General features: G+C 47.9%; 1 protein-coding gene across 1 annotated transcript; it reads right to left on the bottom strand.

Moving 5' to 3' along the window:
• Positions 1–618: 618 nt before the first annotated feature.
• On the bottom strand, positions 619–14,049 carry LOC125521725 (polyadenylate-binding protein-interacting protein 8-like). The gene is made up of 10 exons (XM_048686789.1): positions 13,675–14,049; positions 13,067–13,177; positions 12,936–12,980; positions 11,696–11,768; positions 11,498–11,610; positions 11,327–11,386; positions 10,511–10,558; positions 10,347–10,415; positions 1,098–1,159; positions 619–999 (listed from the first exon to the last, which is right to left on the bottom strand). Exons 1-10 carry the CDS (start codon positions 14,032–14,034, stop codon positions 942–944), a joined length of 999 nt encoding a protein of 332 aa, XP_048542746.1. The 5' UTR covers positions 14,035–14,049; the 3' UTR covers positions 619–941.
• Between the last annotated feature and the right edge of the window lie 1,958 nt (positions 14,050–16,007).

Raw genomic sequence — 16,007 nt, 5'->3', positions numbered from 1 at the left:
TCTTGTAAGAAAGCAGTTGGGAAGGCGGCGCATGTAGGCAAAACCATATTGGAATACCAGCAAAAGCATCCTAAAGAAGAGGATTTGATCCATGTCGTTTTTTTGCTTTATTTTTTTGAGAATTTTTTTCTGGCCTTTGCTGATTGCCTACGCAGCACCGTTTGGGGTTTCTGTTAACTCCTGTAATAGTGGTAGTTTGCTGGGGCTTGAGCAAACTATTTTTAGTTTGGAACTATTTTTAGTTTGAGATTTGGGTAGAGTGAGCAGGATTTTCTAATGAAGATTATGATCGTGGTTATGAACTGGAGAGCTCAGTTTGTATTAAGCCTAAATACGAATTTTCTTGCTTAGTTGTTCACTGAGTTGACTATTAGCTGGGCACCTTGTCCCAGGCGGGTCAAGAAGGTGCATGGGGGGACAAGGTGCTCTGTTTCCTCTTCCATTGATTTAAAAATCCTATCACGACACTAATTTTGGAACGAAGGGAGTACATTTTTCTTATTTCTATACTTACAGCTTGCACAGAAGTATTTCTATTTGTGAGAAACGGTAGGCCCTGCTTCTAACGGCCTGTCAAATACCCCCAAAAGTTACCCTTCAAAATAAGTGAGAATCAAGTCGAAATAGGACAAGCCATAGACATTATTGTTCCAGTGCCTGTCGAAGGCAGCTACAGCATCCATCCATAATTAACAAACAGATTAATAAGGATATAGAAAAAAAACGAAGTAAAAATAGAGCTCCCAGCGAAGAACATACAGATTGGTCTCTCATCTGATCAGCAAGGAAGGGCCTTCTTCTAGCCTAGATAACCAAAACGGTAACACTCACTCTCTTCAACGACAGTTACTGATCCACGACGCAACAGTCTCTAAGGCCACGACTAGGGTTTGTTGCCCGGAATTGCTGCCCTGGACGCCGGCTTCAGACGAGGGACAGACTCAGTGCGACATCGCACGAGGCGAACGGGGGCGGACTGGGGTCTTGGATGGGCTCACCCTGCACAGTCCGGAACAAGGAAACAGTTGAGTACATCGCCATAAATCAGCTTTACAAGTAACAATGATTCGAAACATGCATAAAAAGCAAGTGCTTGCCTGACAGGAAGCGAGCCAAGAAGCATGCCACTACAGTTCAGGGCCAAAATTGCTCCTTCTGCCTATATGTACAAATAAAAGAAAAAGGTCAAAAGGGCTAGACAAGACTGTAAGGCCAACAAAAACATAACATATGGTACATAGAAAACATAGCAATTATGTAGAAAGCTTTCAATCAAGCAGTTGTGACAATATGCTGACACCCAAACGAAACCAATAGAATTTTTTGCAAGGAACAACATTAAAATAAGCAACAATATACCAAGGAGAACATTATAATTAATAAGTAATGAATCTTTAATGTGTCATGCTTACAAGAAATGTATTGTGCAACTGGGTAGAAGATGGCTCACGTTTGAACATAGCAAGAGTAACAACAAACTACTCCCTCCGTCCCATAATATAAGATCTTATTACATCCAATATGTAAGATCTTATATTTTGGGACAGAGGGAGTATGAATCAATCATACTATTATAACCAAACTTGATCAGCTAAGATATACTGTACTGATTAATTACATCAGACCAAGCTTCTACCATATGGATCTATGAAAGCTTTCTACTTTTATCCCAACTTCTGAAACTTTCCAAGTGACTAGACTAATACTATGAACAAGTAGAAAAGTGGAAGCAGCACTAGAATAACAAAATCCTCAACACCCCCCAATTCCAAATAGATGAAACATTGTTGTTAACTTTGTACAAAATACTTGAGTAAAACATTATACAAGATTATATTGTGAAACTACTTTTATGAAAAATGCAATGATAACAATTCTGCATAACTAACATAAATACTAGTTGTCAATGATAATCAAATTTGAATGCATGCTTTCTAAAGCATAGTCTATTTGGGACTTAGGCAGTACAAGATTATGGCAACTTAGTGCAAAGAAAACGGGGATCAATCAACTTATAGCAAGATTGGTAATTGGGCAATTAAACCAGTAACACAAGAAATATAATAGACGAAGGGGTTTCTTTTAACAAATATTTCACTATGGACAAAATGTTTGAAACAGGTGGGACAGTATCACATTTTGAATTGAAATATTTAATAGGAGAAATCAGGGAAATGTTGGTTGACATGTAAGGAACTGCATGCATGTAAGGAAGATTACAAAAAAAAATACCAAACTCGCAAAAGAAAAGGTTTAGGCGAAACTTGACCTGTGATCATTTCCACCGTTTCCACCCAACTAACATAAATAGTTTTTATTAACCATTAGTTGTCAATGATAGGGAACTTTAGCTGCTCTTTCTAAAGCACCATCTATTTTGGGGCTTAGGTGGTGGCATAGAAGATTATGATAGCTTGGTGCAAAGAATATGGAAATAAATCATATAAACCGATAGAACAGTTAACTGGCCGAATAATCCCTGCTTCGTGGTCAACCGAGTATCCAATTAACTGGCCAGTTCGCCTATTAACCCCTACTCGCCAGCCAACCGAGCAATTACCAGTTAACGATTTCCTGAACATTGTCAATCAGCTTATGGCAAGATTGGTAGCTGGGTAATTAAAGCAAGGGAGAGATATCCTAGACTAAAGGGTTACTTTTAACTATAATTTAACTATCAAAAAAGTGTTTGAAACAGGTGGGACAGTATCACATTTTGAAAGATCTAGTGGGGAGAAATCAAATAGATGTGGTTGAAATTTAAGCAAAAGTTTTTAAAAACATTGAAATCGCAAATGAGAATGTGCAGGCAGAACTGAGGTAATGTTACACCGTATAGTACACATCACTCGGTTTCTACGGGTGCCTTTATAGGTAAGTTTATGTCCGTGCAGTTTTTTGTCTTCTTCTAAAGAAAAAGATCAAATGATGACGGCAACAGAAATTTACTGGTCAATTTCATGATCTGTCAGAAACTTTGCAGTTTGGGTGTGAATCCAGTAGTTAGTCAATCATACACCTCGTGATTTCCAACGGCAGAGCTAGGAATTGGACATGGTGGGGGGTGAGAACTTTCTAGAACAAGCTCAAGCTTTTCCCTAATGACAGTTCTTGGTTCATGAAGTCTGATACAACATATTTTTACAAATTTTGGATGGGACTTGCCCCCACCTAGAGACCTTGGTTAAGAAAAAAAATGCATTCTGATCCCACTTCATGATGTTCTGCTGTTGCTATTTGGTTAAATATGCAGCCTATAGTGCAGATGAAGGGAAAACATAGAATATACTAGTGGGGATTAAAACGAAACTAGTGGAGCATGTTGTGTGTGACTTATGAGAGGCGCCCATTGTGGAATGACGAATAAACAGATTTAGCAGTAAGCATATGACCACACCTTCTCCATCGAGAGGCGCCCCACGCTCCCACGCTCCTGCGTCCTAGCTCGCGCCAGCGCCCACCTGGGCCCTGTCGCCCATCGCCCTGCCCTTCGACAGCGGCCACTCCGGCCCGGTCATCCACCTTCAGCCCCCATGGCCACCCCACGCCCATCCTGTGGCTGTGCCCGCGCTGACCACCGGCTCGACAACAACCCTTCATTTGCGGAGTCAGGCGGCCGGCTCCCTCCTTCTCCGCCGTCGTACCACGAGATCCTCAGCGGCGACCGCCACGCGCACCCAACTCCCCTCCCGTGTCTCGTGTCTCCTGGACGATGGCCACCACGCATCCTGGTGCCAGGTCGGATATCCACCACGACACGAACGCCAGCGTGGAGGAGCCACCCGCCGCACCTTGGGTCAAGGTGTGTGGCCGCAAGCGCCCGTGGAGCTCCCACCAACATCGCCAGCCGGGCTCCTCACTCCGCCTTCCGTCCAAGCCTCCCATCCACAAGGACGCTTGCCCACGATGGTTCAGTACGAGCTACCCGCTCGTCGAATGTCACCGAGACATCCGCTGCCAGTGTCGCTGTTTCTATGGCCACGTTGCCAAAGAATGCACCTGGCGGCACTGCCAGACCCCCCGGCTGCCCTTCCCCAAGCCCCCCCCCCCCCAAGCGCCGATGTGACCTGCTGCGTTCTTCCTGTCCCTTAGTGGCTGACGCTGAGAGCTCCGCCAGGTCTGCATCTCCCAGATCATGGTCGGTCTCACTCTCTCCCGGCTCTTTGGCTTCTTGGCCCTCTGTGGCCGCTGCCCCTTCATTGTGTTCGTCTGGAACCTCTAGTGCGCGCCACGTTCCTATGGATCCTCGAGCTCTCTGGCCACACCCTTGTCCGGCCACCGCACTCTGCGGCCAAGTGGGGGCCTTTGATTCGTACCGTGCACAGGCGAGATGTGCGGGGCGAAATAGGCCCTGGAGCAGTGGGCGCTCCTTGTCACCCTCGCAGGACACCGCTCTCATGTTTCATGCGCCGAGGTGGCCGTTGGTCTCGTCGCCAAGTTAGGGCTCGCCGCCGTCGACTTCTCCATGCACCGCCACCTACCGAAGGACTTACTCATCAAGTTCTCACGCCCTGAGCTATGTGCCCATGTCGCTCGGGGCGTCATACGCTCCAAGCGCTTCCGGCTGCTCCTCCACCCCTGTAGCCGTTCATCGGGGGCCGAGCCTGTTGAACTCGGCTTTCGTGTCGACTTGCAGATTACCGCAATCCCTGATCATGCCTGGTTCAAATCATTGGCGGATACCTTGCTAGCTCCATTCCGCGAGGTCGAATGCCTTACCCCCGAGACTCGTTCCGGCGCGGACCAGTTGGCGTTTTGGCTCTCCGCTTGGACGACCAACCCAGACATTATCCCCCGCGATACTGACCTGCTACTTCCAATTCCGGACGCCGTCGACGACGATGCCAACCCTAACCAGGCTGATCACTTCACCCGGCACATAATTCGCCACCCCGTCAAGATCTTTGCCACCTACAACACCGATTTTCGGCTTCCATCTCAGTCTCCGCCACCTCCGCCACCGTCCGGTCCCAACAACGACATGGCCAGCAGCGGCTCTCCCCCCTGTCGGACACCTAACCTCGCCGCCACGACTTCCCGCAGAGATCCGGGAATGGCGCGCTAGTTTCCGTCATGGCTCCTCTGCGAGCGGTCGTGTAGATCGTCGCTATCACAATGGGGGCCCGCCGCTTTGTTTGGACTGGTGCGACATCCTCGTGTCCCACACGCTGACCGGGCCACCTTCCACGCGCGGACCAGTATGTTGCGGCTACCTGTCCACCAGCCTTCTGACGTCGTCCTGACCCACCCGCTCGAACCCTAGTTCAACCCGCGGACCAACTGGCAGCTCCTGTGCGTGCTGGCTCGCCCGCTAGCGGGCCCCCGCCTGAAAAATTGTTGCTTTTGTGGGGTCACCTCTGACCAGCCCGGCTCCATGCCGCTAGTGGATATCGTGAATTTCTGCTCCAGATCCCCCGGGCACCAATCTCCAACTAAGCGCGGTCCCGCTTCGCTTGTTGTAGATTCCCACTCTCCCTCGTCGGACCTAGCTATCTCACCCTCGCTACCCGCTGCTCCGGACCATCCTGCGGTCGACATCCATCCCTCTCCCATGGCGCTTCGTCAGGCAGGGCCTGCGCTCGTGAATCACGAGGCTTCATTGCCCTTGACGCTGTCGAACACGCCCCTTCATTCGGTGCCATGCCTATTGGCACCCTCGACGGCCCCGCAGCCTGGCCAGCGGGACAATAGCCTGTTGGTGAACCCCACATCCCCATCCCTTGACATGGCCGCGCCATGCTTCTCCGCCGCCTTGGTCTTCTACGTGATGATGAGGCGCTTACTCCCGAAACCCTCACCAAGTACGCAAAGCTGTTCAACAGGCCCCTCGCCGCTGACACTATGCAGGCCCTGGCTGACTTCTACGGCTGGAACATGCTGGCTCACCCGCTGCTTGGCAATGTCAGCGTCTCTCCGGTTGTTGGGTGCCTCGTCGCGGTCTAGTTGCTAGTGTTGTTACTATGTCCCTATTCGGTCTTTATGGATTGCAACCTTCGTGTTATTTTCTAGAATGTACGCAGATTAAACTACCCCACAAAGCACTCTGCTGTTCGGTCGGTCATCACCACGGTGCGGCCCTCCATCGTTTGTTTACATGAGTCTAAGCCTTCAGTGGTCTCGTCCTCTCTTGTCTCTGACACCCTGTGCTCTGACTTCTCTGGCTTCTACTCCCTGCCGGTGGACGAGACTCGTGGGGCATCATCCTTGCTTGGTGCCCTTTTGAGATCTCCTTAATGAGTTGCATGAATTCCGGGCCTCTCAGATCGGCCCTTGGATCGTGGGTGGCGACTTCAACATGATTGCGACGGAAGCTGGCAAGAAAATGACAGGCTCCACCATTGTGCAATGCGCCGATTCCATAGTTTCATGGCCAACGAGGAACTGTGCTACCTCTACCTCCATGGCCAGTGATACACCTACTCTAGTGAGAGGGACCCCCCTGACACACACACACTCATGCGCATCAATCATGTCCTTACCCCCACCGAGTTGGGAGCTGTTGCACCCGCACTGTATCATGTGTTGCTTGTCTTCCGCCACCTCCGACCACGCCCTCTACTCGTGAATTGCACCCCGCACTCTCCAGGGCCCAAGCGCTTCCACCTTGAGCGTTTCCGGCCTACTATTGATGGGTATCATCAAGTGGTGGCCGACGCTTGGCTCACTGCCCCATCCGACCCAGGCCCATTTTGTCACCTATTCGCGCATCTTGAAGCCACTGCCAGACGCCTGCGAAGCTGGAGTGCCCGCTCCATCGGCCATGTCGTGCTCCAACTATCGACTTCCCGCGAGCTCATCGCGTGGTTCGACGCGGCGCGGGACTTCTGACCACTTTCCCTGGGGCTCGCCTCCCTGGACAGATCCATCGTGCGGCAGCGCAAGCGCCTCTCTTGGCTACGCACCAGCGACACAGACACGACGTCTCTTTGCTTGCACGCTGCCCATCGCAAGCAAAAGTATCAGATCCTTGAACTGCGCATCGATGACACTATCATTACAGATCTTGAGGGCATGGCCAAGGCCGCTTACTCTCACTTCTCGCTCCTGTTGGGGATGTCGGATCCCCATTTCACCACCATCGCCCTCGACACGATTGACCAGCACCCCTTCGACCTCTCCTCCCTTGAGCTCCCTTTCACCAATGCCGAGGTTTCGCACGCGATGTCCTCACTGCGTAAGGGCAAAGCGCCAGGCCCAGACAGTTTCATGACAGAGTTCCTTTGCGCCTCCTAGGACGTGATCAAGGGCGACATCATGGAGGCCTTCCACAAACTCCACCTTCTCAATGGTCGCGGTTTTCACAAATTGAATGAGGCTTTCATCACCCTCCTCCCTAAGTCTCTTGGTGCCACTGCCCTCTCGAAATTTTGTCCGATTAGTCTCATTCACTTGATTGCCAAGCTGTTCGCCAAGGTCTTCTCGCTCTGGCTCGCCCCACACGTCTGCACGAGATGGTCTCCACTAATCAGAGTGCCTACTTCACCGACCGTAGCATCGATGACAATTTCCTTTTGGTCTAGCAGACGGCCCGACAGCTCCAAAATCTACGCAAGCAGCGTGTCCTCCTGAAGCTCCATATTGCGCAAGCCTTCGACTCCTTCTCCTATCTGTTCTGGCTCGATGTTCTGCAACACTTTGACTTTGGCCAATGCTGGACCAACTGGGTGTGCATGCTACTATCCACTGCTAGCACACGCCTGCTCATCAACGAATTGCCAGGGCCGCAGGTCTACCACTGCAAAGGGCTGCATCAAGGCGACCCCATCTCCCTTATGCTCTTCGTCATTGTGATCCACATTCTGGATCAACTGTTCTAGAAAGCTATGGACCTCGGCATCATGAAGCGCCTCACGAACAGGCACATGGCCTCTAGCATGTCCCTCTATGCCGACGATGTCGTCCTTTCCTTCCACCCTGACAAGACAGACCTAGCCGCTGTCGTCCAGCTGCTCAAGATCTTTGGTGCGGCATCCGGTCGCCAGACCAACCCGGCGAAGTGTTTAGCGTTGCACATCCAATGCACGCTCGCCCACCACGAGTCCATCTCCGCTCACTTCACGTGCCTGATCCTCGAGTTCCCCATGTGATACCTTGGGCTCCCTCTTTCGATCCGCAAGGCCTCCGCCTCTGCATTTCAGCCCTACGTCGACAAGTTGGAGAAGAAGCTCTCCCCCTGGTGGGCATCGATGCTTCCCACGGGCAAGCGTCTTGCTCTCATGAGGCACGTCTTTTGCACCATGCAAACCCATATACTCATTGCTATGGTGTTACACCCTTCGATCCTCAGACAGATCAACTGCTTGGTTCACGCATTCCTCTGGCGCGGCCACAAGATTGCCAATGAAGGGCATTCTCCCGTGAGCTGGGGCCGTGTCTGACACCCGATTGCCTTCGGTGGCTTGGGCATCCGGGACCTGCAGCGGTCTGGCCACACGCTTCAAGCGAGTTGGCTCTGGCTGAGCAAGGCCGACCCCTCCAGGCCTTGGCAGCACCTTCTCATACTCTACGCGCCCGAGGTTCACTCGATTTTCCGGGCATCCATAAGTCGGGAACTAGGTGACAAATCAATTTGCCTCTTTTCAGACGACCATTCACTACAAGGCAACTCCATTGTCGAGATTGCCCCTCTACTTCATGCCATGGTTATGAGCCGGCGGCGCAGGCACTGCATCGTCCGCGATGGCCTCCAAAACCGTTCTTGGATCGACGACATCCACGGAACCCTTGGCCCCGAGGCCTTGTCTAGTACGTCCTGCTTTGGGTTCACCTTCGAGACCTCTCTCTCTCTCTCTCTCTCTCTCTCTCTCTCTCTCTCTCTCTCTCTCTCTTGGATGTGCCAGATTGAATCTCTTGGCGATGGACCATGTTGGGCTCATACTCTGCTAGACCTTGCTATCAGGCGCTATTCTCCGGTTCGACCATTGAGCCGGCCTGGCTGCTTACCTGGAAGACATGGGCGCCCCTAAGAGTCAAGATATTCATATGTCTGGCTTACCAGGGCCGATGTTGGACCGCCGATAGGCTAGCACGCTGTGGCCTTGCTCACGCGCCTGTCTGCTTGTTGTGCGACCAAGAGCTGGAGACCATGCAACATTTGCTCGCCGGCTGCCCTTTCTCGCGACAAGTTTGGCATGACATCCTATCATGGTGCCATGCCACAGCCACCGTTCGCACCTTGGACTGCGAGTTCTGCTGGTGGTTTGACGCATCCATCCATGACTCTTCGGCCGCCACTCGTCGTGGGCTTGCCACCATCATCATCCTCACCGCCTGGAGACTTTGGAAGCACCGCAACGACTGCATATTCAACGGCGGCACCTCCTCTGCCACCAGACTCACTGATTGCATCAAGGAAGACGACCGCAATTGGGCGTGCGCCTGGGCCAAGGGGCTTGGCCAACTGATCAGCGAGACGTAGGTTCTTAGTTTCCAGGTCACGCATACCCTCCCACCGCGCTCGTGTAATTCTCACTCACACCCTCGCCCGCGCACGTGCTTGTGAGATTACCCCTGTAATAGTCACATTCTACTCCTACTATCAATACAATGATACGCAAGTCTTTTGCGTATTCACGACTTGTATGAGATGGCTGCTGCTTGCCAGAAGATTCAGCACTTTTGCTAAAGCAAAAATGTCCTTGAGTTTCAAATCATAAAGCAAGCAGTTTGCTGCATGCTTTGCAGAATGGTTTCAGAATTCAGATTGTATGGAATTTTGTGCATTCTTAGTGTTATTTTAAAGCAGCTTTCCAGATTGTTATCATGACAAGAAGTTGAAGTAATGTTGTTAGTATGCACCAGAGGCCAAAATGTTTAGCCACTCTACAATTTATCTGATGTTTTCTGTAAGAACAGATATCATGTTTCTAATAATGGAAAACGGAAGATATGTGTGTAGGAATTATCACAGGAATGGTCAGATGTTTGGCAACTAATATCTGATGTTATTTGTAAGAACAGACATTGTGTTTCTGATTATTTACATATATATAAATTGGAAGCCGTTGCAAAGGAATGATCAAATGTAATACAAAGAAAAGGAGAAAATAATGTGTGGAGCAATGCAAATGTCAAAGGATGGTCAAATTAAGTTTGACTGTGAAAATAACACTTCTATAAAATAAAATAGTGTAGCAGATGGATAATTGCAAACACAAAGATCTCCTTAGTTCTATCTTTGCAGTTTTTTATCATGCAAGAAAATAAATACAGTTATTGGATTAGAAGGAAAATCTGCTATTTATCTCTGCTATCCACTCCTAGGAAACTAGCAGCATTTAGAAGGTCAAACAATACATTCTTGATAACTTATGGTAAATTTGAGTACAGTATCAAGCTTTGCTTACCTGAACAAACTCAACAAAGGCAATGCACGTGGCATGCACGTAATCACCAAGCAGCCTCAGTCGAGCAACCTAATTGGAAAGGGAAGGTACCGATCTCTTGAGGGAATGACTCATTTAGTCATATAAAAACATGTGTTGAGGATGATAAAAGCATTTGAAAATACCTCCCCACAAATTCCCTCAAAGAAATTCTTCACAACATCCTCTGGAACCTACATGTTCATGAAAGGATAACTTAGAAAGCAGAAAGATGCAATACAATAACCATATCGAACTCCGTGAGAAATCACCAAAAGAACAACACAAGGATGTCTGGATTTATCGTCTCAAATTGTCCTTTGGCTTACTTATTTTAACTTTATTCTAGATCATAATTGAAATGGATACTGCTACAAAATAAGAAATGAAGTAATACCTCCCTAAATATTAACTTGGGAGTATTGGTACATTACACTTACAAAAAGAGACCTACATTATTATAGAAGGGGATATCAAAACAAAAGAAATCTGGTAGACACATAAACTAAGATATCCATTCCAATTAAGATCTAAATATCGACCCCTTATTGTAGGACATATGACTGAAATTTGTATGCAAGTCTGGAAGAACAATCTGCTTTAGTAACAAGTCTCACTTTGCCTTGTTTTCAAACCGTATGATGTAATGTATCATGTGGTATTGAACGAATTGCTTTAAAATTAGCAATAGCTAGCGGTAACCCATGACCCATCATAATGGGTCGTCTTTGTGTACATTCGTTCAAGGAAAGGGGTTTCAGTACCAGCTAATTCCAGGTACCTAATACCATACCAGGTTACTAAGTTACAATCACAAAACACCAACAGAACAAGCTAGTCCTAACTGATCACCAGAAAGGAAAGAATACAACTCGCATTTTTGCAGGCTTTCATGATAGATATGATTATAATTTACTTGTTCAGTTATAAGCGTAACAGAAGTGAAAGACAGGGCAGCATACATTTTTGTCAATGTTAGTACAGTACACAGTCCTGGATACCATTTCTTTCTCATCCTCCGTCTGCACAAAAAGGAGAGCAGATTCAGGCTAATATTATTATACAGCTCAGAAATCACCTAATTGTAGGATGTAAATTTGCAGAAAACTATGTGACTAAATATGTTTACTTACTTGAGGAAGAAATTTGGGGTTCACAGGCAAAATTGCAGTCTTAGATGGCAGAACTCTGACAGGATAAAAACCAAGAATGGTTCCACCAAGTGTTAGAGCTGCTCTTGCACCGACTGCAGAAAAAGCGGAAATTCATCCAGGATTGCTTCTTACAACATAAGAGTTATGAAATTGCAATTTACGTGTTGAAGATACTACCATCATCGGCAAACTCGATAAAAGCAAAACGCATCACTGAGTTTGGATCACCACAGATACGGCAATCTACCACCTACAAGTGCAAAAGATGGTTATAAGATTACTAAGCCCCAACAATGATGTAAACAAGCAAGTATCCAATATTGCCTATATATAGTAACTACTTAAAGCGGGGGCATATCCAGGAATTTCAGGATTGGGGTGTATTTATGCCACAGCTATTTACGCCACATCGCTTTAAACTCGGTGTATAGGGATATAACACCTGTTTATAGGGATATATAATGCCTGTTTCGTCGAAGATACTAATTCCCATCAATTGATGATTATGGCAATTAGGATAGGACGTTCCAGATTGACTGAAACCAAATATCTGATCCATCAGTAACACTTAAGCAGGTTATGTCTTTACGGGAGCTTAAAAAAACAGAAGACGCAGGAGATCCTGGTAACAGCGGACGTGGACTCAGATAATTTAAGTACCAAAAGCTGGTGCAAGCACCTGACCGAAGGGATGTGCATCAAAATTGGTGCAACATAAGACGATCTCTCTGTCAATACTCCAAAGGCTGCTGGCACAAAATATTAGAAACTTGGTAGTGGTTGGGTTATTTAAATGAGGATTGTTTGGTTTTCATCAATTTAGTTGGATTTCTGAGATGAATGAACAAATGGTGCCTCGCCTTTATTGGCAGCAGGTACAGGTGTGCAAGTGCTGGTTTGTAACTGATAACTTATAACTAACTAACAGGGATAACCAAACTATACTAATAGATAAGAGTAGGAACAACGGTTAGGCCATATTCCTATTGGGTTTGGACAAGTTATCTCTTATGCCAAGGATCAAAGAGGATTAGCGGAATAACTAAATAATTAATTAGAAAATAATGGAATTATACATATGTTAAACGAGTCAAAACTCCGGGGAGTGGCACCCACAGGTGAATTACCATCACATTTATTTGATGTCATATTTGTACAACTGTAGTCATATAGTACGAACCCATACTTGCTGTGTGCCACAAAGTACAAACAAAAATGCTTCCAACATGCTGGATTCAAGATATATCAACATATATGAACTCATCCTAGATACTTGTTAAGATGATGCATTCGACTTACAGCAGTTCTGTCATGCAATATTTTAAGCCATTAAAAGCAGATCGCTTATTTTATTTCAAGACATAAAAAAGGATATTCACAACAAATATTTTTAATAGTAAGGAGTCTAAGAGCATACTTGACCACAGTTTGAGAAAACCTCAGCAAGCTTCTGTTCAGTGACCTGCAAATCGATGGGGTCAGTCAATTAAGAAGAATCCTGAAAAGAAGAAACTAATGCAACAGCTCAATTCTCTTTGATATTCTCACATGTTGATCAATGTCTGAGACATAGACAGTTCGCCGTACACTATCCTCCCTGTCAGTTCTCCTTGGCCGGACTCCCAACCTACGTCTCCCCTGGTTGAAGCCATTCCTTCTCTGTAACCACAAGACCAATGCAGCTGATCAATATAACCGAGAAAGAAGTGGTGCCCCTGCTTAAAACCCAAATATGGTGAAATATAGAATCAGCATTGACAAACAAATTCATGTGAAAAAACTAACAACAACTGAAAAGCAAACGGATATAAAGCCAACCACACGATCGAATCCAGTAAAAAGGATAAGAGGCGAGAAGAAATTGATCGATCTATGAGGAAAATCCGTTCATCCAAAATTGGTGGTGCTAATATTAAAACCCAACTACACCTAAAACCCTAGAAAAGAGAGAGAGAGAGAGAGAGAGAGAGAGAGAGAGAGAGAGAGAGAGAGAGAGAGAGAGAGAGAGAGAGAGAGATCAAAAAACCCAAACCCATCAGCATCACCGTAAACCTCAAATCTGATCGACTGATGATCTGGCCACAAGGCGTCGCCACTCCAATCTGAGCGCCACGGGAAACAAATCGAGAAACCGAGGCAATTCGGCGAGCGCTTACCCGTCGATTGGGCTGGCCGTTGGCGGATCCGTCGCTGCTGGAGTCTCTGCCCGCGCCACCGACCACCTGCATCACGTGCATCTGCTGATGCTGGAACGGGTGGTGGGGCGCATAGTAGTCGATCGCGGGCGAGTCGAAGACGGGCGCGTCCGCCGACAAGCGGCGGGCGCCGCCCCCCTGCTGGCGGCGGGAGAGCGGCACGAACTCCTCCGCGGAGGGGTTCAGCTTCTTGAACAGCTCCTCGAGCTTCCTCACGTCGCTCTTGTACTCCCTGACCTCGTCCTCCCTGGCCGCCGCCGCATCGGCCCTCTCCGGCACGGCGTCGGCGCGGATCGGGCCCTCGGCCGCCGCGACAACCATTTCCGCCCGGCGACGAATCTCACCGCCGATCGCGCCCCGGCACTAGCGGCCCGTGAACTGGCGAGAGAAATCGAATCGTGGAGGACGGAGTCCGGCGTGGGGTTGGGTTTTTATTATTCGGGAGAGTTTTTTTGCAGTTTGACCGAAGGACTCTCCTCTCCAACCCTTGGATCGTGATCCGGAACCAATCGCAGCCCCTCCTCTTAAGTTTTATCAGCGCTGACCGGATCCCCTCATCGCTCTCCTCACCGTGACTCTCGCACCGCAGGTCGTGATCCGGACGGCCGCTTCCACCGGCCCTGCACTGCCGACTGCCTGGAGCAAAAGTGCTACGAAACATTTGCCTCATCGAATTTAGCTCACTGTTTTCTCAGTAGTGGCACTGGAGCTCTGACTCGCAGCCTGATGAAATCACAACGTGCATCGCCTGCGGTTCGTCCCCCGCGAGACTTGCTACGACAGCTGCAAGATCTTCGTCGAGGGCGAGGAGGACGACTATGGCGATGCCCTGACTGCAACGAGAACGGCCTCATCGGATGCCCTGTCTGCTGCTGCTGGTCGTGCTCTGTTTTTTTGTTACAGTCTATCATAGGCCAAAGTTCTCCTACTGTTTTTGATCACTTCTACTTTGTAGTACAGTGTGAAGAGAATTTACAGAAGCATTCTATCCGGCAAGAGGTTTTGCTTAGGCTCCTAATAATTTCCTCCCTGCCTAGTAAGTTCTGTTGTAGATCAAATTTTTGTTGGTCAAAGTGAATAGAGCCATATGAATTTAGTACTCAGCCTGTGTTCATGCTGTAGAACTACGGGAACAGACTGAATACAGTCATATAAATTTAGCTTCAGAATTTGACCTGAAGCTGCCTTCAACGTGTAATATCTGCTTCAACATTCGACGTGGGCAGAACGTTCAGAAAACAGCCTGTGTGAAGAGCATTTGCAGACGACTTTTAACCAGGAGGGTTTGCTTGGGCTCCTTTTTTTTCTCCCTAATAAGCTCTGTTGTAGATCGTGACGTCAATTTTTGTTGACGGAGAGTGAATATAGCCATCTAAACTTTATCCAGAAAGAGGTTTTGCTCCTATTTTTTTCTCTCTCTCCCTAATAAGTTCTGTTGTAGATCGATGAGGTCAAATTTTGTTGATGGAGAGTGAATATAGCCATCTAAATTTAGTACTCACTACTCAGCCAAGCATTTCTCCTTGAGGTGCCATGCATATTAAACCATGCAAAAAGTTTGAACATATGTTGCCCATATTAATCATGTCCATATCCTGTTTTATTTGTTGAAAAAGTACCTTTGGAACTTCTATGTAAATAAGACGATAATGTCCGCACCGCATACCTGATAATTTAGGTGCAAATGCCGCGGTATTTTTGGACCCGAGATAAAAGTTGTTGAAAACATACCCACGGTAAATTCTTTGTAAGTCGTATGGTAATATACGTACCACATATACCTGATAATATAGGTACAAACACCATGATAACTTTGACCGTTGCGAAGGAGATTTTTGAAAAGATACCCTAGTAAATTTTATGTAAATAGTATGATAATATACGAACCACAAACATGATAACTTAGATACAAACACTGACGGAGCTCCCCGGTGGGCAGGGTGTGGCGCCTGCCATACCTTAATTTTGAGCAAAAAACATTCAATACTACTATGCATCGATCGCTAGCAGAATACGAGCTGTTAATACGTGATGGGCCCGATGCAGAGAGCGACCTGATGGGCCAACAGCCGAGGCCCGAGGCAGCCAGCCAGGTTCGTTCGAGGCTTCGAGCGTCCACGCGAGCTGAGACACAACGCACTCGAGTACTCTGTAGTCGGCTACTCTGTTCTTTTCTCTCCACACCCTAATCCCTAAGCTAGCGCGGCGGCAACGGCTGGCCAGGTCGCCCGGAGTGGGCGGGGCAGGCAACGGCGGTTCAGCCAACGGCAGGGTAGGCAACGACGGCGACAGTC

This window comes from Triticum urartu, chromosome 7, assembly GCF_003073215.2.
Source record: "Triticum urartu cultivar G1812 chromosome 7, Tu2.1, whole genome shotgun sequence".
In the NCBI taxonomy this organism is placed as follows: domain Eukaryota; kingdom Viridiplantae; phylum Streptophyta; class Magnoliopsida; order Poales; family Poaceae; genus Triticum; species Triticum urartu.
Note: the sequence above shows the minus strand (reverse complement) of the source record. Positions and strands in the feature narration are given on the sequence as shown.